Here is a 12,357-nt window from a genome sequence, read left to right as displayed (position 1 = left end):
CGGCCACCGATCCTGCTCTGCACAATCAGCCCCCGCCACTACTGCCTCTGCAGGCCTTCGCTGCTCCCATGACTACCCCTGGAATTCTCTGCTGATAGTAATCAAGAAAAGGAATGGAAAATGGAGGCCATTATATGGTCTGAGAGAAACCAGTGAAGTCATGGAAGATATGGGAGCACTTCAACCAGGATTACCAACCCCAACAGTGAGCCCACTCGTGGATATTAATAGTAATAGACTTAAAGGATTGTTTGTTAAATACTTGCCTTTTAAAACCTTGCCATGCTTATGTTTCAATTGATACCTTTCTGATTGTACATATGTACAGGCGTACTGGGGTTTCTTATGAATCTGTAAAAGCAACGTTCTGTGTTTTTAGAAGGTTCGATGCTTGTGTGTGCGTGTTGGTAGAGCACAGACTCCCCGCGCACTCAGCGCTGTTTAATCGCCTTTTATAAATATGACTAAGTTCAGACTGAGTTGCAGCTGCATTTTTAGCAGAGGAGAAACAGAAAGAGAAGGAGGAGGAGGAGGGCGCCGCGCTCCCAGCCTGCTCCTCGGCCGCGCATGCCCGCGGGCCCGGCGGCGGCCCGGCGCCCGCCTCCGCTTCTCCTCATGAGGCGGAGGCGGGACGGGGCGCCGGGGGCTGCCGGCGGCCGCCGCTCCTCAGGTGGGCGCCGGGGCCGGCGGGAGGCTGGGGCTGCTCCTCGCCGCCCCGAGGCGGGTTGGGGGGTCCCGGTGTGCCGAGGGGGCCCCGCGGGCAGCTGCCGGCCTTTCGGAGGGGCGTCCCCGGAGGGAGCTGCGGTGTCTGCGGGCGGCTCGTCAGGCGTAGCCGCCGGGAGGGCAGCGGGAGCCGCCCCGGCTCCCAGCTTGGCGTCCGTCACGCTCCTGACTGCGGGGTTTTTGCCCTAAAGGGGGCTGCATTCGTGCTCCCTGAGGGCCGAGGAGAGGTCTGCGGGGAAGCCGTGGCTGCTCTGCCTGGAAACAAAAGGGTGCCCCCACCTCCGGGCAGCCCCCTGGCTTGGCGTGTCTGCCCGCCGCGTGCTCGGCCTCCCTCAGCCCCAGTGCCCTTACACAGCACGGCAGTGCTGTAGTCTTAAATTGGATTAGCTGTTTATGGCCCAAATGGCATAGTTGTAATTAATTAGGGTGATAAATAAACCGTACTTTTTTTTTTTTTTTTGATGCCGGATGACAAATGAAATTTTCCTCCGCTGTCTCGCACTGCGGTTTGTCTCCAGCTGCTGCATACTTTTGGGCTATTCCTTTCAACTCTTTCCTTCCCCTCAAATTCCTCTCAGCTCCGAAGTGCTGTTGGCGGAGCAGGGATGCATGTTGGTAGCTTGGGAGGGCTCTTCGCGAGCACTTTGACTTGCGGTCCCTGAAAGAAACAATTTAATTAAAAAGTGCTCATTCCTCGTTTTGTGTTTTATTGCTTGCTCACTTCTTTGTTTGTTTCCTCCTTTGTTGCTTTGTTCCTTCTTTGTTGCTTTTAATTCGGTTCATTCCTCAGCATTGTGGTGGAATTCTGCAGATGTCTTGTGAGCTTTTGTCTGCTTTCCTCTTTGACCTGCTCCAACCCTCTGAGCCCTATAATGCATTATAATTATCAGACACAAAATATTTGTATTATTAGTCCTTCGCAGATCGTTCTGTGCTCATACCTGCTTTTCCAGGAGGTAACGCGTTAACACTTTGAGCATGTGTCTTAAAGGGTAATACTATTTTATGAAGTTTTTCGTATAGATTAATATCTGCTATTAAATGATATTCTTGAGGAGATTATGGAACTCTAGGGGATCACTGTGATCTTTTGACTTCTTGTATAAAACAGATGATAGAACTTTAGACATTTAATTCCTATTTGCATTCATGTATTTTGTTAAATTGTAGCAAAAATTTTGGAGAGCAATAACATTTCTAAATGCTACTTTTAGCCATTGGATTTTTATTTTGCTCTTATGCCAGGAGATTGAAGGCATTTTAGTGTCAGGTGTTTCCCTGAATGCATATTTGCAGCTTTAATATAAATATCTTATTGCGTCAGTAATTTACAAAGACAACTATGCATTTGTTGAAATTAGTTTTTTCATGTTTCCATAAAAGAAATCAAATATATCTGTAAAATTTAATTTGGGGAGTATAGACAGATTATACCGAATGCTGTATCCCATACAAAAATGTCATGAGCAATGACAGCTCGAAACAGCGGTACTATATCAACTGTCATGTGCATGTGTTTCATGTAGACCCACCCTAAATCTTCAGCATGTTAGCTGGACTGACCATGCATAGACTTTATTTAATTTATTGATTTCTTTGATTTATTTAGGCACAGAAAAAACTGCGTTTTGTCTTCCCTGCACTGGACTGGACTGGATTCAGCAAGCGGAGACACTCAACTCTAAGGCATAGACCACATTTTCTACTGGAATAAAGCAACTGCAATGGGAAAAAATGTATTCTCCTAGTTCCATGGTAAGTTTGGCTCCAAATATCAATGTGTTTTTTAAGGCTATGTTGCTACATCAGTTCTCACCAGATTGTATTCTTTGTATTCTAACACAGATTTTATGATAATTTTAAATAAAATCCAATCTGTCATGGTGCCTTTGTAAAAGAAACATTTTTTGAGGATATTGTGATTTGTTCCTTCAAAAATAATTTATTCAGAAATATGCAGTATATTGTAAATCACTCCTCAAAAAATGACAGTTCCAGTGTTTCAGGAAATATTTTGTATATTTATTCAGAAGAGGCGCAGTCGTGGTTAACAGGCTTTAAACTTGACCCACTTCTTTTCATGTGTATGCAAAGACCATGTATTATTCATGCTTTCTTTTCTCTTTTTAACCTTTTCCAAGTAAATCCTTCAGTGACTTTTTTTTTTTTCTGTAAAGATTAATGCCAGTAGTCATGTCTTGTGGATAATTTTACAATAAATAGGCATGTAAATAAGCTAGAAAAAAACATTTTATATTTTCTGGGGCTTATGATTAATAATGATTAAAATTCAAAAATACTGTCAATCGATGTTGTTAGAAGTGTTCATTTATAAAGAAGGTCTGATACATTCTGAAAATGCATATTTAGAATAAAAATGTACCTGGTATAACTACTAAGAAAGGAATTATCAAGATTTAATGTATTGCAAAGAAATAGCAGTGTCTTAGGATGCAGGCTTTGAAACTGCTCTATCACAGAACCACAGAGCAGTTTGGGTTGGAAAGGCACTTAAAGATCACTCAGTGCCAATGCCCTGCCATGGGCAGGGACACCTCCCAGCAGACCAGGTTGCTCAAAGCCCCATCCAGCCTGGCCTTGAGCACTGCCAGGGATGGGGCTACACAGAAGTAGAGAACATTGTAGTAGCTGGATAGTTAGAACTGATACTGTGCTTTAAAGTCTGCTTTTCGGTGCCTGTTTAACAACACAAAGCTAGGGAATACATCAATTATATGTGTGTTTCTTAACATGTATGTTTCTTTTTTCTTTTTCTTTTTTTATTTAGTGTTATCATTAAAATGAGTGCTCTGTCTTTATAACCCAGGTATGTTGTAGTTGCTTCTGTGGTGAGGTCCTTTTGGACCTCAGATTACTTTTGAAATTTCTTTTGAGGTGTCAACCATTTTTTTAAGGTCAGGGTAATTATTCCCAGAAATAATCTTGTGCAAGTGGGTTTCATAACAATTACGTAAGCATAAATATTGTTTAAGGAGTTTTAAGTGATTATTAATACTTATAGCAATGCCTTTACTTTCAACTTACAGTGGTCAGCTCTTGAAAGCTAAAATGACTGGGATTAGTTCTTTTATAAGTTCTGCAGAAAGAGCTGTTCTGAAGGTAATGTGACAAATAATAGAGGGGTCCTAGAAGTATCCATAGAGTTTGCTGCTGGAATGCTAAGGAGGTAGAGGAAAAGCATATGTAGTTTCACTCTGTAAGAAGTTAGTTTTGGTTACCTCTGCTTGATTGAAGGGTGTTGTCTTTTTGTGTTTATTGTCAACAGTGAGGATATTACGGTGTTTCTGGAGTTCTTAATGCTTATTCTAATTGTGAATCTTATTTACCCTGGAATAAACAAGGAATAGCTCAGAGAGGTGTACCATGGCAATAATAAATATGTTTACAAACTATGAAAGATATTGAAAATATAGATTAGAAATTTGTTTTTAACTGTTCTGGCATATTTGAGATTTTTTGAGCATCAGTTCCAAGGATACTTGAAACTGATTTTTTTTGTCCTATTGTTATAGCGGAACGGATTTAATTTGATGAATATCATGAATTTAAGGCCAGGAGGAATCTTGAAAGATACTCAGTGTCTTATCATAGACACAACTCAAGTTATTTTGTGAAACTGCATTTCAAAAAGCGGAGTTAGAGCTTTCTGTGTTACGAAGGTGTGTGTGCTGATTGGAACAGGACAAGCATTTTAATTCAGAGTTGTCACCTAAATGAACTTGATTAAAATCAAAGCTTCCATAGGAATATTAAATGCAAACATTGTTTTCTTGTGCTTATTTGTAGCTGTGATGACAAATGCTTTCTACTAATGACTTTTTTCTTCAATACTTTGTTCTTTCTGACATTTGCAGAACAACTGAAGATACGTGGGACAATGCACAGTGTATATCCTGATAACATTTTGTGTGCTGTGACGTGGTCTTTGCCATGGCGTCTGAGACTGAAAAGGCCCATGCTCTCCTCCAAACTTTCAGCACAGCTTCAGTTATTTCTAGTCTAGGTTTGGGAGTATTCTGCTTTGTTGCAGACAAGCTTCTGCAGTTTTCCTTCATTCAGCAAAACGACTGGCTCCGAGCCTTCTCTGATAATGCAGTGCATGGTATACTAGGAATGTGGTCCTGGGCGATAGTGATTGGACTCAGGAAGAAAAGCGACTTCACGGAAGTCACCCTGGCTGGCTTCCTTGCCTCCGTCATCGATGTGGACCACTTCTTCCTTGCTGGCTCCCTGTCATTAAAGGTAAGTGAATAGGTGGGTGGCAGCTTATTTTTATTGTTCATCTACCGTATCCTAAACAACAACAACAAAATGATACTTTGATTAGATGCATTTTAAAAAGATATACGGGAATTCATATTTTTATACAATTGTTATGATTTTAAAATGAAGAAATACCACATTCCCTGTTAAGTTCTACCCCTTACAAGGCTCTGAAAAAGTTCTGAAAGCCTCTTTCCATGGTATCCTATGGTTATCCAAATATGGTTCTTTGGTTATCCAAATTAACATTTAACTGCTGCCACGCACGCTTTTGTATATGAAGTGGATTATTCCATTTCTGTGTACAGTAAGGAGTAGAAATCTAGAAAACAGATCATCCAGCTGATGTTTTGTTTCATTCAACCACTCATACTGAGCAGTAGGAGGTTTGTTTTTAGTCAACTCTATAAACATTTCTCCCACAAACCAGCAATATGTGTATAGCCTGTTCACCTTTAAAAAGAAAAAATAATCTGAGATTGTCCTTAAATATAGTTGGTTGTAAAAGAAATCAAGCAAGTGTCAAACTTGTTAATAAAATGAAAAATGTGAATTGGCTCCTGCTAAGGAATATATGTGAATATATGCCTAACAGGCAGTTTCCAGAACTGCCTGTTAGGACACCATTTATCAGTACAATGAGTTTACTGGGTTGTGGTGTTTTTTCTCAGGGGTTCTCCTGTGGTTTTGGTGTGTCGTGTGCCCACTTCCCTGCTGACACACGTACATATATCCCTGTGTGCTCCAACCACCTGTTCTCAGCTTTCCCTGAAACAACACTCTGTTCTGCAGGCTCTCCAAAACACTTGCTCCATCCAGAAGCTCTGGCTGTACCAGCTTATGGTCCCCACCCCTACAGCCATGCCACTCTGCTCCTAACCAGGCATTGCTATGGTGTTGCTAGCATATGTATGCGTAGGTGCTACTTTGTACAGAAGGGGAAACTTTTATTTATTCAACCGGAGCATAAGTTGTTCCATGGTGTCCTGTTCTTTCTTCTCCTGCTTGCTCAGACTAGTGTTAAGCTGTTCACACGGATGACAGAGGGCATAATTCTTAGGACACAGGCAGGAGAGGAAGGAAAGAGGTGGAGAGGAAATTGCTGTTCTTTGCAATCCTTTCAATAAAGAACTACAATCCAAAATGTTTTACCTTTTCTTTAAAAATATGTGCGAGAGAGAGATACATGCAAGAAACATTGTTTATAGTTGAGATGTAAAAAAAATCAGACTTCCAGTGGGAAAACAGATTTTTTTATTTGTGTACAGTATCAGTATTTATTGTAAATAAAAGATGTTTTCCTACTGGTAAGTTTGATGGACCTTCTGATATGATCAGTTCTATTCCTCTTTGACAAAGAGGATGTTTTCACAGCATCACGGGGTGGCTGAGGTTGGAAGGTGCTTCTGGAGGCCACCTGGTCTGACCCCTGCCCAGGCAGGGACACCGACAGGGGGCCCAGGTCCTTGTCCAGGTGAATTTTTAGGAAGGAGAGTCCACAGCCTCTCTGGGCAGCCTGTGCCCAGGCTCCATCACCTGCGCAGCACAGAGGTGCTTCCTGACATTCAGAGGGAGCCTCCTGTGCTCCACTTTGTTCCTGTTGCCTCTGTTTTGTCATCCTGGCACTGAGCCCCACTGAAAGAGTCTGGCTCTGTCCTCTCTGCACCCTTCCTTCAGCTATTTTTAGACCTTGATGAGTGAGACCTGCCCCCTTCAGCCTTTTCTGCTCCAGGCAGAACAGCCCCAGATTTCTCAGCCTTTCCTCCAGCAGGGAAGGCTCCTTCAGTCCCGTAGTTACCATGGTGGCCCTTCATCGGATGTGGTTTTCCATAGCTCCACCTCTCCCGTGTGCTGGGGGGCCCGGAGCTGGGCACGATACCCAGAGGTGGCCTTATGAGTGCTGAGGAGAGGGGGTGAATCGCTTCACTCTGCCTGCTGGCAGCGCTCCTTGGTGCAGCCCAGGACACCTCTGGGCTTCTCTGCAGCACGGGCACGCTGCTGGCTGCTGCTCAGCTCCCTTCCACAAGGACACCCGGGGCCTGCCCTGCAGAGCTGCTTTCTGCACCAGCTGTACCCACCCAGCAGGTGCTGGTGCCTGGGGTGTTGCTTCCCTAGGTACCCCCGCTTCTCCCCTCTCCTGTACTTTTTGCAGGTGGAAATGCCATACAATTAGAGAACTAGATAAGCAAACTTTCCTTTTTTTTTTTTTTTTAATGAGTCCTGTAATGCTGACGTTTTAGTACAGCATTTAAACATAATTATTCTCACATTTATTCTTTATTTTAAAATCGTAAGCACAAGTAATGAGGGACTAAAAAGTTATAGAAAACATTAAAATGTTCTTGCAACTTTTTCCGGTACTCATCATGGGTATTTTTTCTCAATGACGACTAGATGGCGCCCTTCATCAGTGCGAGTTGAGAAAGTCGGGCGTTGTGTTGTGGGACTGGGAGGTGACCTGCCTCCCTGCTGCCCCCAGCGAGGCAAGGTTAAATGTGCTTACACTATCCGTGATGGAGAATGTTTGTGTAGGCTGCCCCTTGTGTCCCAAACAAAGGTAATTGTTAGAATTATATCAGTTAATTTCTTCCTGTGTTTTTTCAGTTTCCAAGCAGCTGTATATATATATATATATATATGTTTATTTTTCTAGTATTGAACCTAAATTACTGATGTTGATGGTTAGATCTCGTTTTCTTTAATGCCTGTCTGGAAAAGATGTCTGGTTGCTGTGCTCTCTCCATTTTTTTTATTTTTTTTTTAATTTTTTTTTAATTAGGAATACAAGCACAGCATGCAGAAGAGTAGCCCTTGAGTAGCCACACTTACATAGCTGAAATAAGGAGAAGGCAAGATGCCCAAAGGCCCTGTCAAAGTCCCTTGCCTACCTAACTCCACTCTCCTCTGTATGTTAATTGGGTTAATAAAGGATATTTACCTGTAAACTGTGTCCTGTTTAGGTTTCTAAATCAGGGGTGTAGATCTGTAACAGTGTGATTTTTGCAACTTGAATAGACATTCTGCTTTACAATAAGTCTCTTAACTAAGTAACTCACTGAGTAAAGGCTGGAGGACCTGGATTTATGATTTCTAAATGTCCTGCCACTTTTCTGGTCTCCTCTGAATTGCCTCTTGCTTAAATTGTCTTTAAAGGGCCCTGTCCCAAACCACATACAGTATTTTAACAAAAATAGCCTAAATTTGAGCTAAGTTGTTTGTTTAATTCTTTTTGCTTACAAATACATACAATTTTGTCTTTTTTTAAACAGCATAAAAATCCTGCTATGGGTTTTGTGTCTTCTTGCAATGCCAGCAGTCTTTTTAGTTTGTGATCTAACCTAATCCCCATAAACTTTTCTGCTGTGTTGTTGCCTGGCTAGCTAGACCTGATTTTAATGTGTGATTTTTTTCTTTCCTCAGCTTAATATGATGCGACTTTTGGTTTTGTGTCGTAATTTCAGACTGTTGCCTGTATGATTTATTACTTACTACCTTTTTACTGCTTATTTGTTAGTCCCAGTCTCATTTTCCCTTACCAGATTGCAGGACTGAGAGTAACTGTTTTACGAGACTACAGCATTTGTTGCTTATGCAACATATTGCTGAGAAACTAATAAATTAAGAAATCTAATTAACTAACCACTCCACTGTTACTAATTTATAACAGTAGTACTTTTTACATTGCTATACACAATTAATTATCATGCTCTTAATCACAACTATTAAATCTGATGATAGGTTACTTTACTGAAGTAGCTCTTCAGTGCAGCACAAGGCAGTATTGCCATTACTGCAGGTTGCTACCTACAGACTCCTCCGCTTGTTCCTGCTGACACTGCTTGTTGCTTGGACTATTTGGCTAGTGGGCCGCTTTTCACAATTTCATCATTATTTTTTCTGGAGTATTCAGGGTAAATAGTCACCTGCAGTCCTTACGTTTACTCTGACAAATACTTGTGTACCGAGCAGCATGTGATCTAACCTTTTGCCCACATTATTTTTGGCAATAAATATGAAGTCTACAAAGAATTTGCTGGTTGGAATTTGTACCTCTGTGTATTCCAGATTTGCACACAAATGTATAAAGTCTATGAACCAGTGCTCAGTCTCACTGACTAGCTCTAAGTGAGGAAGTTTCTGCAGCCTGCCGTTGCTTTCAGCTTGGCTGATAAACAAGAGTGGCGTGAAGGGTTGGATGTGGTACAGGCGTGTCTTCAATGACAAGAGTCCCCCAGGCCTGTAGTCCATCCACCTGGGGATGTTGTACTTTTTGTGGGGTGTTTGGATGTTGTAAGGCAGGAAAGGAATATACTATTTATTTATTTATTTATTAAGATCTCATTGTGATTTCTAAAGGGCGAGTAATTTGGTAGGAGAAAGAATGTAACAGCTTATATTGCCAAACAGATCTACATCTCCCTCTCTTGGGCTTGGCAACTTAAGGATGTGAATGTTGATCTAGTTACAGAATGTAAAAGAGAAAACAGGACATCCTCTCAGAACTTGGGCAACAGCATTTTGGAAGCCTGATGACAGTACTGCAATTACAAAAATATATATGTTTTAGCTTCTTGCTGACAGTAACACAAATCTGATTGTCTTTGTAGGGTAGGTGATAGACAGTTTCACCATCACAAGATCTTCTACCTTTAATCCCTGAACAATAAGCTCGTATGAAACAAAAACAGATTTGCTGAAAATGTACCCATTGCAGCAACTTAAAGAAGTTGGGTCTATATCTCTAAAGTTGTTGCAATTTCATCATTGTTGTTTTTTTATTTGTGAGCTTTTTAGTCCTGTCACCTAAACAGGACTAAGCTTAGTCACTACATTGTGACCTAAGAGTGTCACAAACAAGCATGTGGGAATCTAATGGAGCAAAGCTTAGGCAAGTGAAATATATGTAACTTCAGTATTTTTTGTTGAATTGGAAATTTCTGGCTTGACAGCATTTAACAGAGAAGAGTACGACTTCACAGGTATTAACAAAAGTATAATTTTTGAGAGTAAATGCCAATGAAGCACATTAGATGTTCCAAGTGTATCGTATGGTTGGTCTCCTTCCCATTGTTGTGAAATTAAATATATATAATCGGTGCAGCACACTGTGCAGGTTCCTGTTTGCTGTGTGACTAGATGACAAACAGCATACCTCATCCCTCTCGCTTCCTCTCCTGCTGCTAGTACTGCTCAGTAGGGTGCATGATTCATGTCACAAAATAGAGAAAAGCCTGTCCCAGCACCCTCAGCCCTGCTGCTGACAGGACAGCACAGAGCTCTGACACATCTGGGTGTTCGTATGGTTGGCTTTGAATAGCCACAGCGGGAAGGAATGGTATGTTTATCTTTGCACTTCCACTCAGCCCCTTGGTAATACACCTGTAAACATCCATGAAACCTTTTTTTTGCTTGTCGTGATTGTAGCCATTGCCAATTATATTTTTCTTTTCTGCAGGCTGCTCTGAATCTTCCCCAGAGACCACTTCTCCACTGTTCTACTGTGATTCCTGTTGTGGCTCTGACATTAAAGTTTATTATGCACCTTTTCAGGCTTAAAGACTCATGGTGCTTTCTTCCTTGGATGTTGTTCATATCCTGGACTTCTCATCATGTTCGTGATGGGATTCGTCATGGCCTCTGGATCTGCCCATTTGGAAAAACTCCTCCTTTGCCATATTGGCTGTATGTGGCAATAACAGCATCTTTACCTCATCTGTGTTCATTTATTATGTATTTGACGGGCACTAGAGAATTAATGTCTATAAAACACGGGATTCACATTGATGTGTAAGGATGATAGGTCTGAAGTTTTTCGTATTAGCAGTTGAAATGAGCTGTGTTTGTCACTAATATGGTTTCCTTATGTTCCCTGTTAATTCCAAGTTAGGCATTTGAAGCCTGTGGAGCCAGTTACAGCTCCCATGTCGATTTGCTGTGGTCACAGAAACCTACTCTATAAATGCTAATAATTTCATATTTATACATTCCCCTTGAAAAATATGTGGTCATTATCATTCATGTATAGCTAACTAATTTATGAAGCACTTGGTCTCTCTGTAGTAACTATGTTACACTTTGCTGTCATCATGCCATTCACCTGATCACCATTCACTCCAGATTTGTATTCTGGCTACATTTTGTCTGGACAGCATTTGTATAGCACTTTAAAAACACAAAGTACTATATAGATGCTAAGTATTATAGCATAGCAGTGTGTGCCACTTCTGAAAAACATCAGTTAGCCTTTTGAGGTGATTTATTTGTTTTTCTGCTGGACTCTTGTATTCAGTAGTTTTTGTTTGTTTGTTTGTTTTTTTAAATGCTTTTTTTTACTTCAAAAAGTGAAGCTGTGAATCTGCACCTCATTCAATACGAACTGCCATAATACAGTGTTTACACTAAATTCTGTTCTTCTGTAGTTGCTGGATACTCAGTTTGCAGACAATTAGACAACGGAAAGAAGACAGTTTGATTACAATGTTATGTGAGTCAACAAGAGTGCTTGATTTAAAATACATTAATTATGAATATTTAATTTGGAACTAAGGAATTCTAGTAAATATTTAAGGACTGTTTAAAGGCAAACTTGCTAATTACAATGATGTGTAAGCTTTACAGAAGATTCTGGAAGGTATAAGAAAATAAAAATTGCTTAAAATGTGAGTTTGGTCTTACTACCGTACATACATAGCATTTTTCCTGAAGTGCAACATCATCCTTACTGCAAAATAAAATGCATTATTATTACACTGAAATAGAAATTTCAGGAAAAAAAAAAAAGTTTCAGAAAAAGTCACAAAGTAAAAGTTTAGTTCTTGTCTAGTTTTTGGTGTACAACCTCAGCGAGTTTGCTGGTGGCACCAAGCTGTGTGGTGTGGTCGACAAGCTGGAGGGCAGGGATGCCATCCAGAGGGACCTGGGCAGGCTTGAGAGGTGGGGTTGTGGGAACTTTATGAGGTTCAATAAGGCCAAGTGCAAGGTCCTGCACCTGGGCCAGGGCAATCCCAAGCACCAATACAGGCTGGGCAGAGGATGGATTGAGGGCAGCCCTGAGGAGAAGGACCTGGGGGTGTTGGTTGAAGAAAAGCTCAGCGTGAGCTGGCAATGTGTGCTTGCAGCCCAGAAAGCCAACCCTGTCCTGGGCTGCACCAAGAGCAGTAAGGACAGAAGGCTGAGCAAGGTGATTCACCATCTCACTGTCCTCATGAGGCCCCACCTGGAGTCCTGCACCCAGCTCTGGGGCCCCCAGCACAAGAAGGACACGGAGCTGTTGGAGCTAGTCCAGAGGAGGGCCAGGAGCATGAGCAGGGGCTGGAGCACTTCTGTGAGTACAGGCTGAGGGGCGAGGGG

At 41.6% G+C, this 12,357-nt stretch overlaps 1 protein-coding gene across 1 annotated transcript; it reads left to right on the top strand.

The window, feature by feature from the left end:
* Positions 1 to 517: 517 nt before the first annotated feature.
* Positions 518 to 11,670, top strand: TMEM267 (transmembrane protein 267). Its single transcript, XM_027447022.3, has 4 exons — positions 518 to 670; positions 2,333 to 2,478; positions 4,599 to 4,986; positions 10,463 to 11,670. The coding sequence occupies exons 3-4, from the start codon at positions 4,675 to 4,677 to the stop codon at positions 10,796 to 10,798; spliced, it is 648 nt and encodes a 215-aa protein (XP_027302823.3). The 5' UTR covers positions 518 to 670; positions 2,333 to 2,478; positions 4,599 to 4,674; the 3' UTR covers positions 10,799 to 11,670.
* Positions 11,671 to 12,357: the final 687 nt, after the last annotated feature.

This window comes from Anas platyrhynchos, chromosome Z, assembly GCF_047663525.1.
Source record: "Anas platyrhynchos isolate ZD024472 breed Pekin duck chromosome Z, IASCAAS_PekinDuck_T2T, whole genome shotgun sequence".
In the NCBI taxonomy this organism is placed as follows: Eukaryota; Metazoa; Chordata; class Aves; order Anseriformes; family Anatidae; genus Anas; species Anas platyrhynchos.
The sequence above is the reverse complement of the archived record's forward strand: the minus strand, read 5'-3'. Positions and strand labels throughout refer to the sequence as shown.

Excerpts from the sequence above, each read along its gene's own strand:
- TMEM267 (XM_027447022.3), top strand. The coding sequence starts at position 4,675 with ATGGCGTCTGAGACTGAAAAGGCCCATGCTCTCCTCCAAACTTTCAGC. Across the intron at positions 4,987-10,462 it reads CTGGCTCCCTGTCATTAAAG|GCTGCTCTGAATCTTCCCCA; the intron begins GTAAGTGAATAG and ends TCTTTTCTGCAG.